At 46.4% G+C, this 15,214-nt stretch overlaps 1 protein-coding gene across 1 annotated transcript in view; it reads left to right on the top strand.

Moving 5' to 3' along the window:
• SNX31 (sorting nexin 31) overlaps positions 1 to 15,214 on the top strand; it is a 56,225-nt gene that overhangs the window by 11,994 nt on the left and 29,017 nt on the right. Inside the window, 4 exon segments of the mRNA XM_028108932.1 lie at positions 1,586 to 1,650; positions 8,996 to 9,106; positions 12,963 to 13,053; positions 14,023 to 14,110. Coding sequence (XP_027964733.1) covers positions 1,586 to 1,650; positions 8,996 to 9,106; positions 12,963 to 13,053; positions 14,023 to 14,110 — 355 coding nt within the window.

Raw genomic sequence — 15,214 nt, forward strand, 5'->3', positions numbered from 1 at the left:
TTGGGCAAAACATTTACCTTCTCTGAGCTTCAGTGTCTATCTGTAAAGTGGAGATAATATTTATTGCAGGGTTTGTCATGAAGATTAAATGAACTAAAATAGACAAAGTGCTTAGCATTGTACCTGGTTCTTAACAGTTGCACAGTAAATACTAATTGAATGAACACTTTTTTCAACAGCTTTCCGCATCTCCAAGAATCCATGCTAACAATTACAATGTTAATTTGCATATCCACCACATAGATTCCAGAAAATAAGACAAGGGTTCCCCATCCCCCCAAATCATCTCCCTTAAAAAAGAGGGAATGCCTTTTATAAAAAGTTTCTCATAACAGGGAGACCTTTTTTTCGTTCCTTTCTTTTGAAAAATGTTGCATTGTTGGGAAAGATACAACTTGAAATGACTTCCGTCAGTGCTAGTTTTGAAGGCTGGTAGAAGTTACAGTGAGGCAGTCAATGGAACTGGCAACAAAAAAAAAAGGGAAGGGAAGAAGGAAAGAGCGAGGTAAGGAAGGAGGGAGGGGAGGAAGGAAAGAGAAACTGAAAGAGAAAAAAGAAAAGAGAAAAAGAAAGGAGAGAGAAAGAAAGAAGGAAGGAAGGAAAAGGCATGGTGGGGGTGGGGGGAGTGAAGGGAAAGAGAAAGACACTTGCTACAGATTTAGTAAGTACATGAGTTTGGCTAGAGTGCGGGGTCCAGGAGAGGCGTTACAGGCAGGAGGGCAAGAAATGAGAAAGCAGGGGGCGCCCGGGTGGCTCAGTCGGTTAGGTGTCTGCCTTCGGCTCAGGTCATGATCCCAGGGTCCAGGATTGAGCCCCACATCCGGCTTCCTGCTCGGCGGGGAGCCTGCTTCTCCCTTTCCCTCAGCTGCTCCCCCTGCTTGTGCTCTTCTCTCTCTCTGGCAAATCAATCAATCAATCAATCAATCAATCCTATTAAAAAAAAGAAGAAGAAAGAAATGAGAAAACAGGCGGGAGAGCACCTCCTGCAGGAGTTTAGACTTCTCAGGGGAAAGCTTCTGCCCTTCTGCTGTGGCCACGGCACCTGAATATTGGTATCTGAGCTTTCAAAATCAAGAGGGCAAATACTCTTATAGGTATAGAAGAATAGAAAACTTTAAATCTCTCTGACAGCCTTACAATCACTTCTCTGGGGATAACCTCTTGAGAGCTCCTATTGTTAAGAGAGGTACTCTCAATCAGGGATTCTTGGTTGATTTCAGATTTTCAAATTAAGAAATGTCTTGCCAAAGTGGGAGTCCAGGTCCAAGTTTTAAGATCTTTTTGCTTTTTCACATTAACTTCATCATCATCCTGGTAGGGGAGCAAGCTGGGTGTTGAGCGATATGGGGATGTGTGAATAAAGTGAGACTCCTGGGACCGACATGGTGGGTTCATGTTGCTGTCAAGGCTGCCTGGAGGAGGCAAGCTTTGTGGGTTTTCATGTATTTGCTAGGTTGTAGCTCCATTGCCCAAGGAGGCAGGGGCACACTGGCAAGGCCTTCAGGGCTCCCTTGAGGACAGAGCAATTTGACAGAGAAGTCAACCCAGCCGCATGCTAACCGGGCTCACCCTCCGTATTTTTCAGTAACCATGGACCCAGACATGTTGAGAAGTGATGTCTTCGTTGACTTTCTAAGACTCGTACAGCTGGTGAGCATGCTCTTCTTTACTAAGATCATTATTTTGCTGCTGAACATGTCTCTTAGTTACCGTGTGTGTGTTTCTGGTCATCAACCCCGCACTGGGTAAAATATATTCATTTGGAGTAATTGGAGGATGGTTCCTATTTCAGTTGTTTTTGTTTGTTTGTTTGTTTGTTTTGGGTTTTTTTGGAGGTTTAGATTCTAGATGGAAAATAAGCATGTCACTTGACCTTTGAACTCACTTTAAGTAAGCAGATACCTTTTAAATCCTGTAGCCTAAGCATTGTACATCTCAAAACTGGCCATGAGAAAGAGAACCTTTCATCATTAACGGCCTTCAACAACAATTTGGGAATCTTCCTTCTGTAGATGGGATCCAGTGTGCCACAGTGAAGACATCGAGACAGCAGTAAGAGCTGGGCAAACTCTTACTTGCATCTTCTCTGCTCTAACTCTGTTGTAAGTGGATCACAGAGAAAATTCAGTCTGAACAGAATGACATAGAGCAACTCCCTTTCCTTTGTTGGTCTACAGAACCACTGGCCACTTGCCTGTAGAGGTTGGAAGTTTGCCGAGTAGGCTTGGTTAGCACACCACTCATTCTCGTTGTACATGGGGCAACACTTTTATGCCTCCAAGTATGATCTTGACTGAATGGAAAGCTTTGTGAAGATTGAAGTCATAAGGATAAGGTGATATTATTGAACTGGATCCCTAGCTAGGGGAGGAATGATACTTTGATGGGATTTGTAAAAACTGGAAGCAAATTTCATTTATTCCATGGGTCAACCATGTTGGTATAGTAACTAGTCCATTCAGCCTGAGAAATGACCCCTCAAGTCTCCCATTGTGTCACTGTTCATATTTTCACATATACTTGATGGCTCAAAAAATATGTACTTTCTTTGAAAAGTTTGTTGTTGAGGTGTTGATGGTCATAAAATTCAAGCAGCACAAAAGGGCATATGATCCCACCACGCCTCTTCAGCGACAACTGTTTCCATTTAATGTGTGTTCTTTCTACATGTTTCTGTGCATTTACATGCATTCGTATGTATGCATATCCTTTCTGTTTTACAAATAAACACATACTCCATGCACTTACTGAAACTTGTTTTTTAAAGTTCTGCATCTTGCCAATCCTTCTACGTCCCTCCACAGAGGTACATTTGGCCTCAGTTCTGTCATCTTTTTTGTGTACATTATGACTTTTGCTTTCAGTGCTTTTTAAAAACCATTCATGGGGCATCAGTGTTTTGGAGCTTTGTTTGAGTGTCTTTTCTCTGATAATCTGAAAGGTTTTTGCCCGGTTTAATTCTGTTAGTATTTTCCCTTACCTTGCTTACTCTGATGAGATTTTCACTTTTGTAATGGCTTTATTTTTCTCTTCCGTGTCTTCTGTCAACTTTGTCAGCTTACTTTTCTACCTTTTTGTTATTGTACCTCTTTTTGAGGCCTTCATCTATTCTTTGAGTGTCGTCTCCTTAGTGGCATGGTGTGGGGAATGTATTTTTTACGCTTAGTTGGTCACGATTGCTCCCCCCTTCCACGAAGGAGTTTTACTGGGGGCTCTTACTCTTTCTTCTCAGGCAATCCCTCAGCTTTGGAAAGGGCTGTGCTTTGTGAGCCAGCTGACAGGTAGTGTTGAGGAGGAGCTAGGGTTGAGTCATTTGAATCTGTCTATTATACTCCTGGATCTTACCTCTTGTTTCTGAGCACTTTCTCTAACATTCTGCCTGGAGGCCTGAGCAGTGTGTTTAGCCTCAAAGCCATAGCCACAGGTGCACACAGCATGATCTAGCATTTTAAACCCTCTTACCGACTAAGTAGTCTCAGGACTGGCTTAGTGGTTAAGAGTGCAAGTGAGATGACCCAGGTTTAAATTTTGGCTGCCCGACTTCTAATTTGTACGGCTTGGGGCAATTTACTTAGACTCTTTGTATCTCAGTTTCCCCAGCTGTAAGGTAGGGAGAATCGCTCCTGCCTCACAGGGTTGTTTTGAGGATTAAGTAAGCCTTTAATATCTCTTAAAGCACTTAAATATCACCTGGCAAACTTAACACTTAGGAAGTACTTGCTACCATTAACACCAGTCCTTTCTTCTCTTCCCAACCATGTTAAGAGATTGCTTTCTGCAAAGATGGTGTGTCTGCACATTTTTTGTGTGTGGCCTCCCCGGCCACTAGGTAGCCTCAAATGGGCCGGCAGTTGTACTCCCAGACATGCTAGTCCCTGGGGATTAACTGCTTGAAGACGGCTTCCGTGTAACTTGAGTTCCCTGGCACGTCGATACCTCTGCTTCTCTCCTCCCTGACCATGTCCAACTTTCACTGCCCTTGGCGGCCTCCTCTGAAAACCCAGTAGTGGTTCAGGCTCGGGACAATTTTCAGCTTCTTCAAGGATGATTTTCCTTCTAGTTGTTTTCTGTCTGTCTCCAAAAGGAGAGCAGGACAGAGGTAACTTTGCTTCCAAAGATGTTTATAAAGGAGGTTGATGATTTTGAAAAAGGAGTTTAAATCAGGAAGGTGGTTCTGTGCTCACTGCATCGCTGTCTTGCTTTATGCTGTCCTTTATCTTTCATACACTGAACAAATACGTAGTGAATGCCCGCCGAGAGCCAACACTGCTCTAGGGGTGGGGGGAGACCCCAGTAAATAGCACCCAGTCCAGCTCACGGAGTTTACTGGCTTGTTGGGGAGATAGAAAAGTCACTGGGCATGGCACTAAATGTAATGAATACTGTGAGACGGGGCCGCGCACTGTGATACAGGAGTGTGTGCTGTAAGACAGGGCTGCGCACCATCGTGATGCAGGAGCACGCGCTGTGAGGACCAAGCACCGTAATGCAGGAGCGCGCACCGTGAGGTGGGACCAAGCACCATGATGCCGGAGTGTGCGCCAGGAGACAGGGCCATGACCCAGAAAAAGGTTAGGGCTGTGTCGAGATTTCTGTCCTCTCAGCCATGGTGCAGCATGTGTGGGCCCTGCCACTCCAGTGGCTTTGTGCCCGCTTCCCCCAGTGTGAAGTACAAATACCGTTCTCTACATGTGACCCATGAGAAGAGGTGCGGGAGACACTGCCATAGGATGAGGGTGTGTCTGGAGGACCTTCTAAAGGAAGTGACAGCTGAGCTTGTATTGGAAGATTTCTGGGGTGGGCAGGAGATCAGATCATACTCTAGCTTTTTCTTCCCGTTAGGGACAACACAACAAACCACATAGTATCTGGCGTTCTGGAAGCCTCAGGATTGATACTAGTAAAAGTGAGGAAGTAGCCACCTAGCACTGAGGGTGAGTCTACTCCAACTTCCAGGAGACCCTCCCCTGGCCACCTTGCAGGGCCAAAGCAATTTCTTGGCGGTAAATAGAGGCAGTCAATGCAGGAGAGCGTCAGCCCACCAAGTCTGCAGCCAGATTGCTAGTGCAGGGCGCACGGGAGCTGGGAGAACTGGAATGAGCAGTGGTGATATATGGATTTGCCAGACTGTGAAAAGAGCCCCAGGAACAGGGATTGGGCAGTTTGCCCAGCTCAGTATTCTACAGACCTGCATATTTTCACCGCTTCTGATAAGTGCTTGGCCTGCACTTGCCAAGTGATTATTGCCATGTAATCCCATGCTCCCAGGCCTGGCTCTCCAGGCTCAGCAGTACAAGAGCATCTTCTCTCTGGGCAAGGACACAGGACATGAGAAACCTGAATGCATGCAAGCTTTCTGGCCCCCTCCTGAGGAAAGCCTTTATCAAGGATGATCATATGCAAGTTGCAAAAACAAGAAGGGTTTCCCTCTACAGGGTGATTTAATCTGGGCGAGGCCTGGTGCTTTATGTGCACTCTCCTTTATCCCCTACAACTTGTTCAAGGAGGTGCCATTAGGATCTCTTTTTCAGGTGAAGTAACTTGTCCAAGGGCATATATCTCGTACATGAAAGAGCTGGGATCTGAACATAAGGAGCCTGGATCAGGAGCCCCTGCTCCATCAATATTTTGATGTATTTCTAGAGTGGTGGTAGCCCACCCAGCCCTGCCCCTAACCACCTCCCTCTGGTTTTGTGTGTCTAGACTCCCTTCACTTACTGCGTTCTATGTTTTTGCCCTGTGATCGCCTTGGAGATAGATGGATTTTTGAAAAGGCAAAATCAAAGTCTTTAAAGACTTTTTTAATGTTTTTGATTCTTAAACTGTAGTATTCTGTGGCCTTGTGTGAACAACATGTTTGAAAAAAAGAGGACTGAGAAGGTATTTGGAGTAGCTTTTGTGCACCTGGTAAGTTAGGGACAACCTACTGACCTGGGAAGTTTAGCTCACTCTGGCTTTGTTTGGGGGATCTGAGAAGTGACTCTTTTCCTCCCTTCCTCTTAAGAATGTTTGTCACATACCTGTGTGATAAAACCTCCATTAAAATCCCCACACTGTGGGGTTCAAAGAACTTTGGAGTTGGTGAACATGCCAAGATGGTGGCAGGGTGGTGTGCCCGGAGAGGGTATGGAAGCTCTGTGCCCCTTTCCACATGCCTTGCCCTAATGCATCTTTTCCATTTGGCTGTTTCTGGGTTGTGTCCATAATAAGTGGGTTATGGTAGGTAAAAAGAGCTTTCCTGAGTTCCGTGAGCCATTCTAGAAAATTACCAATCTTGAGGAGGGTGTCGTGGGAACCCCTGATTTCTAGCTGGTTGTTCAGAAGTGTGGGAGGCCTGGACTTGTGATTGGCATCTGAAACTGGGGAGGGGCCATCTTGTGGGACTGAACCCTTAACCTGTGGGGTCTGTGCTCACTCCAGATAAATAGTGTCGGAAGTGGTGTGAGTGGAGAAAACCCGTGTTTTTCCTTATGGCATCCTGTGAGCAATGATAAGGCCAGTGCTGGTAAATCCTCAAGTGTCTGCTATGTGGAGAGTGCTCTGTAGTGGGGTAAGAATGGAAACCAGGAGGCCATTGCAGGAGTCTAGGGAGAGGAGATGTCAGTTGGGTCTAAGGTCCTGGTGGTGGAGATGAAAAGTGGATGGATTCAAGAGATAATAGTGTAAGATGTAAAATATGCACAACTCAGAACTTGATTGGATATGAATGTTAAAAATATCTTCCTGAATCTTCTCTTGAATCCTTTATTTCTTATCTGTTGGCACTCGTTCTAATCCAAGGGACATAACTTCCTCCTCATTCCTCGTGCTAACAATAACAAAACAATATAACCACCAGTTGGGTGTTTGCAGCGAGTACCGTTTCAAGTTCCACGCGTTGCTTCCTTGAATCTTGTCCACAGCTCTACCATCCTTATTTTAGAGCTGAAGGAATGAGGAATACGGGGGACAAGTAACCTCTCCAGGTTTGCACAAGGTCCCGTGTGGTGAGTGCGGGAGCTGGCCTTGGAACACTTTTCCTCACATGGTTCAGCCCAGCCCCTTGGTACCTCCAAGGGGATTGTTGCAGCTAAGCTCTGAGTTCTACCCCCTCCCCCCCACCCCGCCCTCTCTTCCCACCCATTTTCGCCACACCACCAGACAGATCTTTCTGTAACGCTGTTTCCATCCTTCTGCTTCCTTTTGGCTTTTTAATAAAATCTTCAAGTGTCTGATTCCAGGGCCCTCTATAATCTGACCCACTCTGCCAATCCAACCTGCTTTCTCGCTTTTGCAGAAGAATTTAATAAAGGTATGTATTTATATCATTTTAGCTGTTCATGTAATTTAGCTATCTTACCAGTCTGCAATTTAGTTTGAGTTCAAAGTTACACTGAAGTAATATAAATTAATGCTAGGCTTTTCTTTAGAATCTGACCAAAAAGTAATGGCATTCTTTTCGTTCATTTTGAGTGTTTTTCCCCTGAGGTAAGAGATCTCTGTGATGATAGGCCCCAAAACTTGAAGAACCAACATCTAGGCAAAGATGGGCCTAGAAAGGGACTATTTACAACAATTATTTTGGGGGAACCCATAGAAACCCGTAGTAATTGTACGTACATGGTGGGGAGGGGGTAGTTAAAATTTAAAGTCAAACGTTGCCCTTTGATAATAAAATTTGGAAAAATAAGCCTGTCAGTAATGTGATCGGCCTTTTGAGGTACGTGGACAATGCAACTGAGTTGTTGGAGTCCCTCAGTTCCCTACGAAACCTGATCCGTTGTATCTGTGAATGTGGTGGGGGTGCGGAAAGGGGAGGTGTTGCCTGTTGAGGGGAAAGGTCCCAGTTGGTCAGCTCACCTGAGCCCAACTCTGTGATCTCCACACCATCTTAGGATTGGCCCTTTGGTTCTTCTCTCGCCCAGCCTGATACCAGGAAGGCAGTAACCTGGGCTGGGTGCACATTGTCTAGGCACCCCTGTATTATTAATATTCTAGCTTATACGGTAGACTTAGAACATAGACAGTGATTCGAGTGACTCTTTTCTCAGTTCTGTCCAGGATGATACATACCCACTGGCATTCTAAATGCCTAGGAGAGAAGCGAACTCATTGTGTACAGTAGATGCTTTGGTGCATTAGGGTTTAATCCTGTCGTAGAACATGGGAACAGAAAGGCTGCGACCTGAATCAGCCTCAGAGATGAGGCAGCCCTGTGGACTGACGGCAGCCCTGTGGACTGACAGCATCCCACTTGGGAGGTGCTAAAAACAGCCTTCCCCCAGACGCAGCTACCCTGTGAGACTCAGCTGGGCAGCCACTGGCCATGCTTCCTCCTGGGGTCCCTCTCTCTGTGGTCACTGAGCACCAATTTCATCTTTACACTTTCCCAAACTCTGAAGGCCTTCCCAGTGTCTCTAGCATGTCCTTCACATTTTAGAACATTCCATCCAAGAACTTCACATGCCCCCAGATTTGCAGTCTCCTCTAGTGCACACACATCCCCTTGCAGAATGCATACGTGCAAGCAAAGCAGGACTGAGCTGGGGTGCTGGTCCTCAGCTGGACACTTACTCACAAGACAGTGACATGCTTCCTCATTCCGACCTCATGGTTTGCACACTTCAGATTTTTGCTATAGCAGAATCATAAATTATTGCAGATTATGGACTTTTAGGGATGCCTGGAAATATTCAAAATGAGAATTAAAATTTGAGATGCCCCAGGGTCACATGGATAGGTTGTTGTTGTTTTTTTTTTTTCCCCTAAAATAGATGCCTTATTGTTTATTTGGAAATTATTCAAGCTGCATGTCATTGCTTTGTCTTGGCCTCTCCACACACTTCCTCACCCCACCCTGCCCCTCAAGACAGCATCCCCCAAATCTCTGTAGTCAGCTCTGTGTGTTTCTGGATACCGTATGCCCTGAGGGCCCAGGGAGACGACTGACTGTTCCCGCTCCGGATGCCCCGTGGAAGGGACTGTGGGGCTCACTGGACTTTTCCTTTGCTTGCAGGACACATTTAACATCACCACCAAGACAGCCTCTCTGGATATATTTCTGCCAGATGGAAGGAATATTGCAGTCGAAATTCTAACATCAGATACTGCTGAAAGAGTCCTAGAGGTAAACTCTGTCTAAACTCCAGAACCAAATTTAGGAATCATTCTGTTTGAAGGCAGGAACTAGGATAAGTTACCTTCCAGAAGCTTCCTCCTTATCATTTTACTCTGGATGACACATCTGTTGAGATGCGGGGATTTTCTGGAAGATGGACCAAGGAATCTGAGCTACAGCCAGTCCTTGCTTTTACTCTCCTGGTGGACATCAACTTCCCAGACATCTTTTAGGCCCTTCCTAAGGCTGCTGTCCGTCACCTGGGATTCAGCCAAGGATATGCCCTGGAAATATGCCAAGTGCTTTATTATGGGATGCCTCATAGCTGGGAGCAGGAAAGGGAGTGGAGTCCAGATGAGTCTGAAACAGGCCGTACCCAGGGTAGGCTGGTGACAGGTTCTGTGAGAGTGACAAAGTAACTCTTAAAGGCTAAGAGTTGTCCCTCCTCCCCCACAGGGAAAACCCCTGAAGCCAACATGCCAGCAGGTCGAACTCTGGCTCCAGAGGGCCAGACCTGAATTCTAGCTGGTTCTGTGAAGAGTCTGAGGACAAGACCCAGAGACTATCCTCCCTGTCTTTAGACGGCGGCTGTTACCAGCTCTGTCCCCAGGGCCTTTTCTCCCTCCCCTGGGCATCAAGGGGACACCAGCTTCTCACACCCACACACTGTTCCCAGGTCCTTTTCCTTTGGAGGGTTTTAGTTCTAATCCTCCAGAGAAGTATGTGAGGGAAAATATAAAGTTATAAACAGGTGGATGTCAGAAAGTTTCTAGGGCCTTCCCAAGGACAGAACGTTCTTGTGCTGGGGACATGGTACCTGACACCTTCTGGGCAGGAAACAAGCCCTCCCTGTTGCGTTCCCAGCCCGCGAGCCCACCTTCACCTGAAACCGTGGGGTGGGTGGACAGCCTCTCCCTACATCATGGCTCCTTGTTCTAGCCTGGAGATTCAAGTCGGTCCATGCCCTCCTGGTCTCCAAAGAGCAGTTTTGTCCCCAGACTAGGAAATCTCCCTTCTCTAGGGTCTTGGCTCTGTCCGAGAGTGATCATTTTGGACCTTCCTTCCTATGAAAGTCACTGCACACAACCTTTTCTTGGCTCCTGTACAGCTGTCCTGGTTGAACGGGATCAGCGGCCACCTCACCGCCAAGGCTATCCATTGAGAAGTTACCCTAGGGCCCCCCCTCATTCGCCACCCCCAACCCCCCAAATCCTACTGACCTTGTGTCCCAAGTCTCTCTCCTAATGATTCCCGTCTTCTCATTTCCTCCTCTCCATCCTCACACCCTTAGTTTGAGTCCTCATTTCTCAGCTAGATTTCTATAGCAGCCCCAAAACCAATCCCTGCTTCCAGCATTGCCAATCTTCAATGCTGACCTCCAGAATGACCTTTCTAAAAAGACACTTAATGCCTGAGGGGATTTATACAAAAAAAAAAAAAAACCAAACCTCTCAAATACAAAAACACTGTTCCCTAAATTGCCCTCGTGGGACCTGCACAGTGAGAGACTGACACATCAGTGAGGGAGGGGGACAGTAATAGGAGGGCGGAGGCCGCAAACACGGACACCTCCAGGGCCAGGCCCGTAACGCAGGGGTGCAGATGAGGGACGTGAGATAATTTGGGAGTGGTGGGGCCCGTGGAGAACTGGAGAGCCCCTGCCCTGCCTGACAGCATCATTATTGACCTACTTTTTGCATCCTGGGCTCACTGGCCTGATTAGACATATCTGCAGCTGAAGTTGGCTGCCCGGTGGGAGTCTGGGGTCTCCTCTCTGCTGGGGTTAGGGCAAGAGCTGAATTCAAATAGCAGCACTGCCACGTCACAAGCTCTGTGAGTTTGGGTAAGTTGCTTAACCTTTCAAGACAGTGTCTAAGTAATTACAGAAATAGCTCATGTTCCATCAACAGCGGTGGTTATGGTTATTTCTCATTATGGTATTATTATTGATGTCGAAGAGAGTGTTGAGTCAGTATTGAGTAGAGTAATAAGTCTAGGGTTCCACAATACCATCATCTATTTTACCCGGGTCCCCTTGTAACTAATAGCAAAGTTTAACGAGGTGCATTTGTGATCTCAGAAAAATATACTTTCCCTCTTCTAATCACACCGACTTGTGAGAAATTCAAACCGCTGACACTGACATCATTAACATCAGGTAAGTTTACCCGGAGGTTCTGGCCTCGAAGTGGTGGCGTTTCTATAAAAAGTAAAGTGAGCAGTTGGCCAGGCAGACAGGTGAATTCTCTTCCAGGGGCTGGGAACTTCTCCAGCTTGCATAAAAATGTAATTTAAATTTTGTAATTGAAAATCATTGTTTATATCTCCTCAAGCATACTCGCCCCCACTCTCCACCTCACTGCCATCCTGCTGGGCTCCTTAAAGAACCAACAACAAGCTAAAATCTCGTTTTGGTTTCTAACTCATTTGCACTAATGTGGTTTTATTGGTGGTGGTTGTATTTTGAAGTATCCTTAACATTTGCTAAGAAGAAAATATTACTGTGTCTCTTTTTGTCGATGCTTACTCCTCTCAAAAGAAGGTATGTGTGTTTATGTTTTTATAAATTATAAAAGGCCTCTCCATCCCCCCCGACTCCTTTATCTGCCCTGGCACTTAAGCTTGCTATTTTCACTGAGCAAGTCAGAGAAGAGAGAAATCCAATCTGAATGGACATGGATCACACTCTAGGAAAAGATGTCTTTGCAATCTGTTCCATCCCAGCACACCCTCACCCCTGCGCACACAGGAACACCGGGTTTTGGTTTGGAGGTTTTGCACGGGCATGGGGATGGGTGAGGTAGAAAGAAGGCTAATGGGGACAAGCCTTGAGTGAACGTGTGAAAAGATCCCAGGCTCTTCTTTATTTTCAAAGCTATGCCGAGAACACCCACTCCTATCATCCACCTAATAGGACTGTCTCATGAGGTAATTTACAGATCTCTGACAAAAGTACCCCGTTGAGCCTCGTATTTGCCACCTTGAGCACTTGGAGCCATGGTTAAAGCATCAGCTCACACACACGGCAGGAAAGGTGAAGCCTCGGGTGTCACAGAGGTGATCTAGTGAATTCAGGGTGTGCAAGCAAAGAAATCACTCTGGAGCCCAGGCTTCAAGAGGGAGGGTCTAGGTGGGTGAAGAAGGGGAGAGTCTGTGGTAACATGGACATTCCCGCTAAGGGAAGGTGAGTTACTGTAAGACATGATGAGGTTCCAGCCTCATGACCCACTGGGAAAAATGAAACCATTGGAATGGAAGCCATTTGACGGAAAGGCCAGAGAGGAACATGAAATGAGAGCAGCCTGTGCCTGGGATCTGAGGTTTCACTGAGCAAACGCCATGCAAATTAGACTTGACCATCACAGGAGACATCAGACAGAGGCAGGCCCAGGGGTCAAAGACCGCCGGTAGCTTGAGCACTTTCACCTGCCAGCCAAGGGGCAGGGCACGTCCCTTCTCCCAGTGTTGGATAAGCCAGCCCATAGGAAGGTGATCTGGTGTGGGGGCCCAAGCAGCAGATGTCGCAGAAGGACAGACAGACATGGAGAATGGCTGCTGACCTCCAGTGGGCTGTAAAGACCAAATCCTCTGGGAGACACATCTGCATCCAAGATGGAACAACCAGCCTTGGCAGAGGCCAGTTCATGTCCGTTGTGTTGGGGCTGATTTTTATTTTCTTCACTCTATGTTTTTAATTTCTAAATTTTCTAAAATTAGTATTAAAGTTTTAGATCCAGAAAAGATTCCTTTTAATGTTGGCAGCCCCTTAAAGCCCCCTCTTATCGACGTTTACAGGCAATTTCAAATCCTGCACATCACCGTAAGCTTGGTGGACACTCCTAACTTTTCTTGTCTTTGGTTAAAGGTGGTGTCGCACAGAATGGGACTGTGTCAGGAGCTCCTGGGCTACTTCGGCCTCTTTCTCATTCGGTTTTGCAAAGAGGGCAAACTCTCTGGTAAGGAGAGAAGGAACGCAGGGCAGCCAGGAGCCGGGGAGGGCCGGTGTGGGCGGGTACTCAGCCCACAGGATGCAGAAGATACAGCCAAGGGCGGGGCGGCGTATGGGCCTTACCACTGCTCTCAGCCCCTGGATCAAAAGTGGGGGGGGGGGATGAGAAGTTGTGTCTGTGTTCAGGGTGAGCTGGGGATGAGCAACTCCCCAGAGAGGTGGCATGGGCAGTAGCAAGACGTCAGGTCCTTCCAGCAACTGCACTTGGTCTTGTGCCTGCCCCAGCCCCAGGCCTAATGTCCGTCTCACCTTGACCCTTGCACCCTAGCCGCTGACCACCAGCCGTCGCACAGCCCCCTCAAAAATGGAGTGCTAGACTCCAGGTGTCAGGACATCTCATCACACCATCACTTCTCCTTGTTGAGGAATGTTGGCTATAAAATGTGGATGCTATAAATAAGTTCTCAGATTCTTAAAACACACATAATGAGGTAGTGAAAGAGAACGGTATGATTCACATCACTTTTGCATTTCTCTACAGTGTATGTCTAAGACATTACAAGTTATTTACTTGTGAAATGGTATCGGTTATCTGAAGGCAGTTTACATATGTTCTCAAGAAGCTGCAGAGAGGTGGTCTTGAGTTGGATGTTAAGGGGTTTGTGTGGCGGCTTGGCCACTGAGATCCGCGGTGTGCTGGCGAAGGCACCAGACCTCTCTGGACCTCAGGTTCTTCTTCAGTATCACAGGGTAAAATATCCCCTACTAAAGGTGTTGATATTTTATGAGGATCAAATGCTATTCATCTTTTGAAGGAATTTCAGAAAGTTAAAAACGGTGCACAAATGCAAGGGAATATTATTGTTGTGATTTTATTCTTTCAAATGGTAACGCTTTATTTTCTCATTTCAAAGCCTCGGTATGTGAACTCTATGTGCTGTTTCAACCAGTAAGACTCTTTTTCCCCTTTCTCTAGTCGTGAAAAAATTGGTGGACTTTGAACTCCCTTATGTGAGTCTTCGAAGCGCTGAAGTGGAAAACTGCAAGGTCGGACTCAGGAAGTGGTAAGCATTTATGGTGATGGTAGGTATTTGAGGATGTTCTAGATTCCTGCTGAGAATTTGGTGGTCTCACCCTGTCTGCCCACAACCTAACAGCTAGAGAGGGACCAGGAACTTGGAGACAGTTGAGAGGAGAGCAATAAAGAAGAGAGAGTAGAGAATGAACCAGAATGTTTGTCCTAAACAATAGGATGTTGAGGATGACTTTCACTGGTCTCCAGTAAGTACTTGAGGGATATTGTCATGAAGATGGTGGCCATGGAGGCAAGGCTTGAAAAGCAAGTGCTGTTGGGGTGGGGATCGAAGCAGGAATGATGAGAAACTGCAGGTTGTGGGCTTGCTTTGGAATGGGTTATCAACTGTATTAATTGACGAAATTTGTTGATGATTACAAGCAGGTGCAGTTCATCTGTTGAACTGTGTGGTATTCCCTAAAGGCCGAGAGTGGACTCAGCCAACTTGCAGTGAATTTGAACTCTTAAGTATTCAGCTTACATTCCTGAAGGATTCCAACAATAAATGCATATAAACTAGGGCCAGCCATACTCCTAGGTTGATTGAACACCTTGCAGAAAATACTACCCTTTCCCCCAGAAACAAGAAGCCCTATGGAGAGCTAACAAGCAGAAAATAACAAGAAGCACCCTGGGGCGCCTGGGTGGCTGAGTAGGTTGAACATCTGACTCTTGATTTTGGCTCAGGTCATGGATCTCAGGGTTGTGAGATAGAGCCCCACGTCAGGCTCCATAGTCAGTAGGGAGTCTGCTTGAGATTCTTTCCCTCTGCCCCTCCTCCCATTCTCTCTCTTGCTCTCTCTCAAATAAATAAATCTTTTAAAAAAGTAGGAAGCACCCCACATATATCCCATAACCTGTAGTTCGCAGTGTTTATTACCATGGCTGTATTGGATGGCTTCTTTGGTTCCTTCTCTCCCGGCCCAGCTATTCTGTAATCTGAGCACAGAAGTTTTATAGAAAGGCATTTTGTAATCTAGGAATAGTAGGTATCTTGACCTCGTGATGCCTTGCTTAGAGCTCCAGTCTGTGGTTTTGAATTTCAGAAGGATATTCTGGGCAAGGCTAAAAGTTCATATACTGCTATTCAAAA

The sequence above is a fragment of the Eumetopias jubatus genome, unplaced genomic scaffold (assembly GCF_037043125.1).
Source record: "Eumetopias jubatus isolate StellerSeaLion01/CBP00866 unplaced genomic scaffold, mEumJub1_p1.0 scaffold_4, whole genome shotgun sequence".
In the NCBI taxonomy this organism is placed as follows: domain Eukaryota; kingdom Metazoa; phylum Chordata; class Mammalia; order Carnivora; family Otariidae; genus Eumetopias; species Eumetopias jubatus.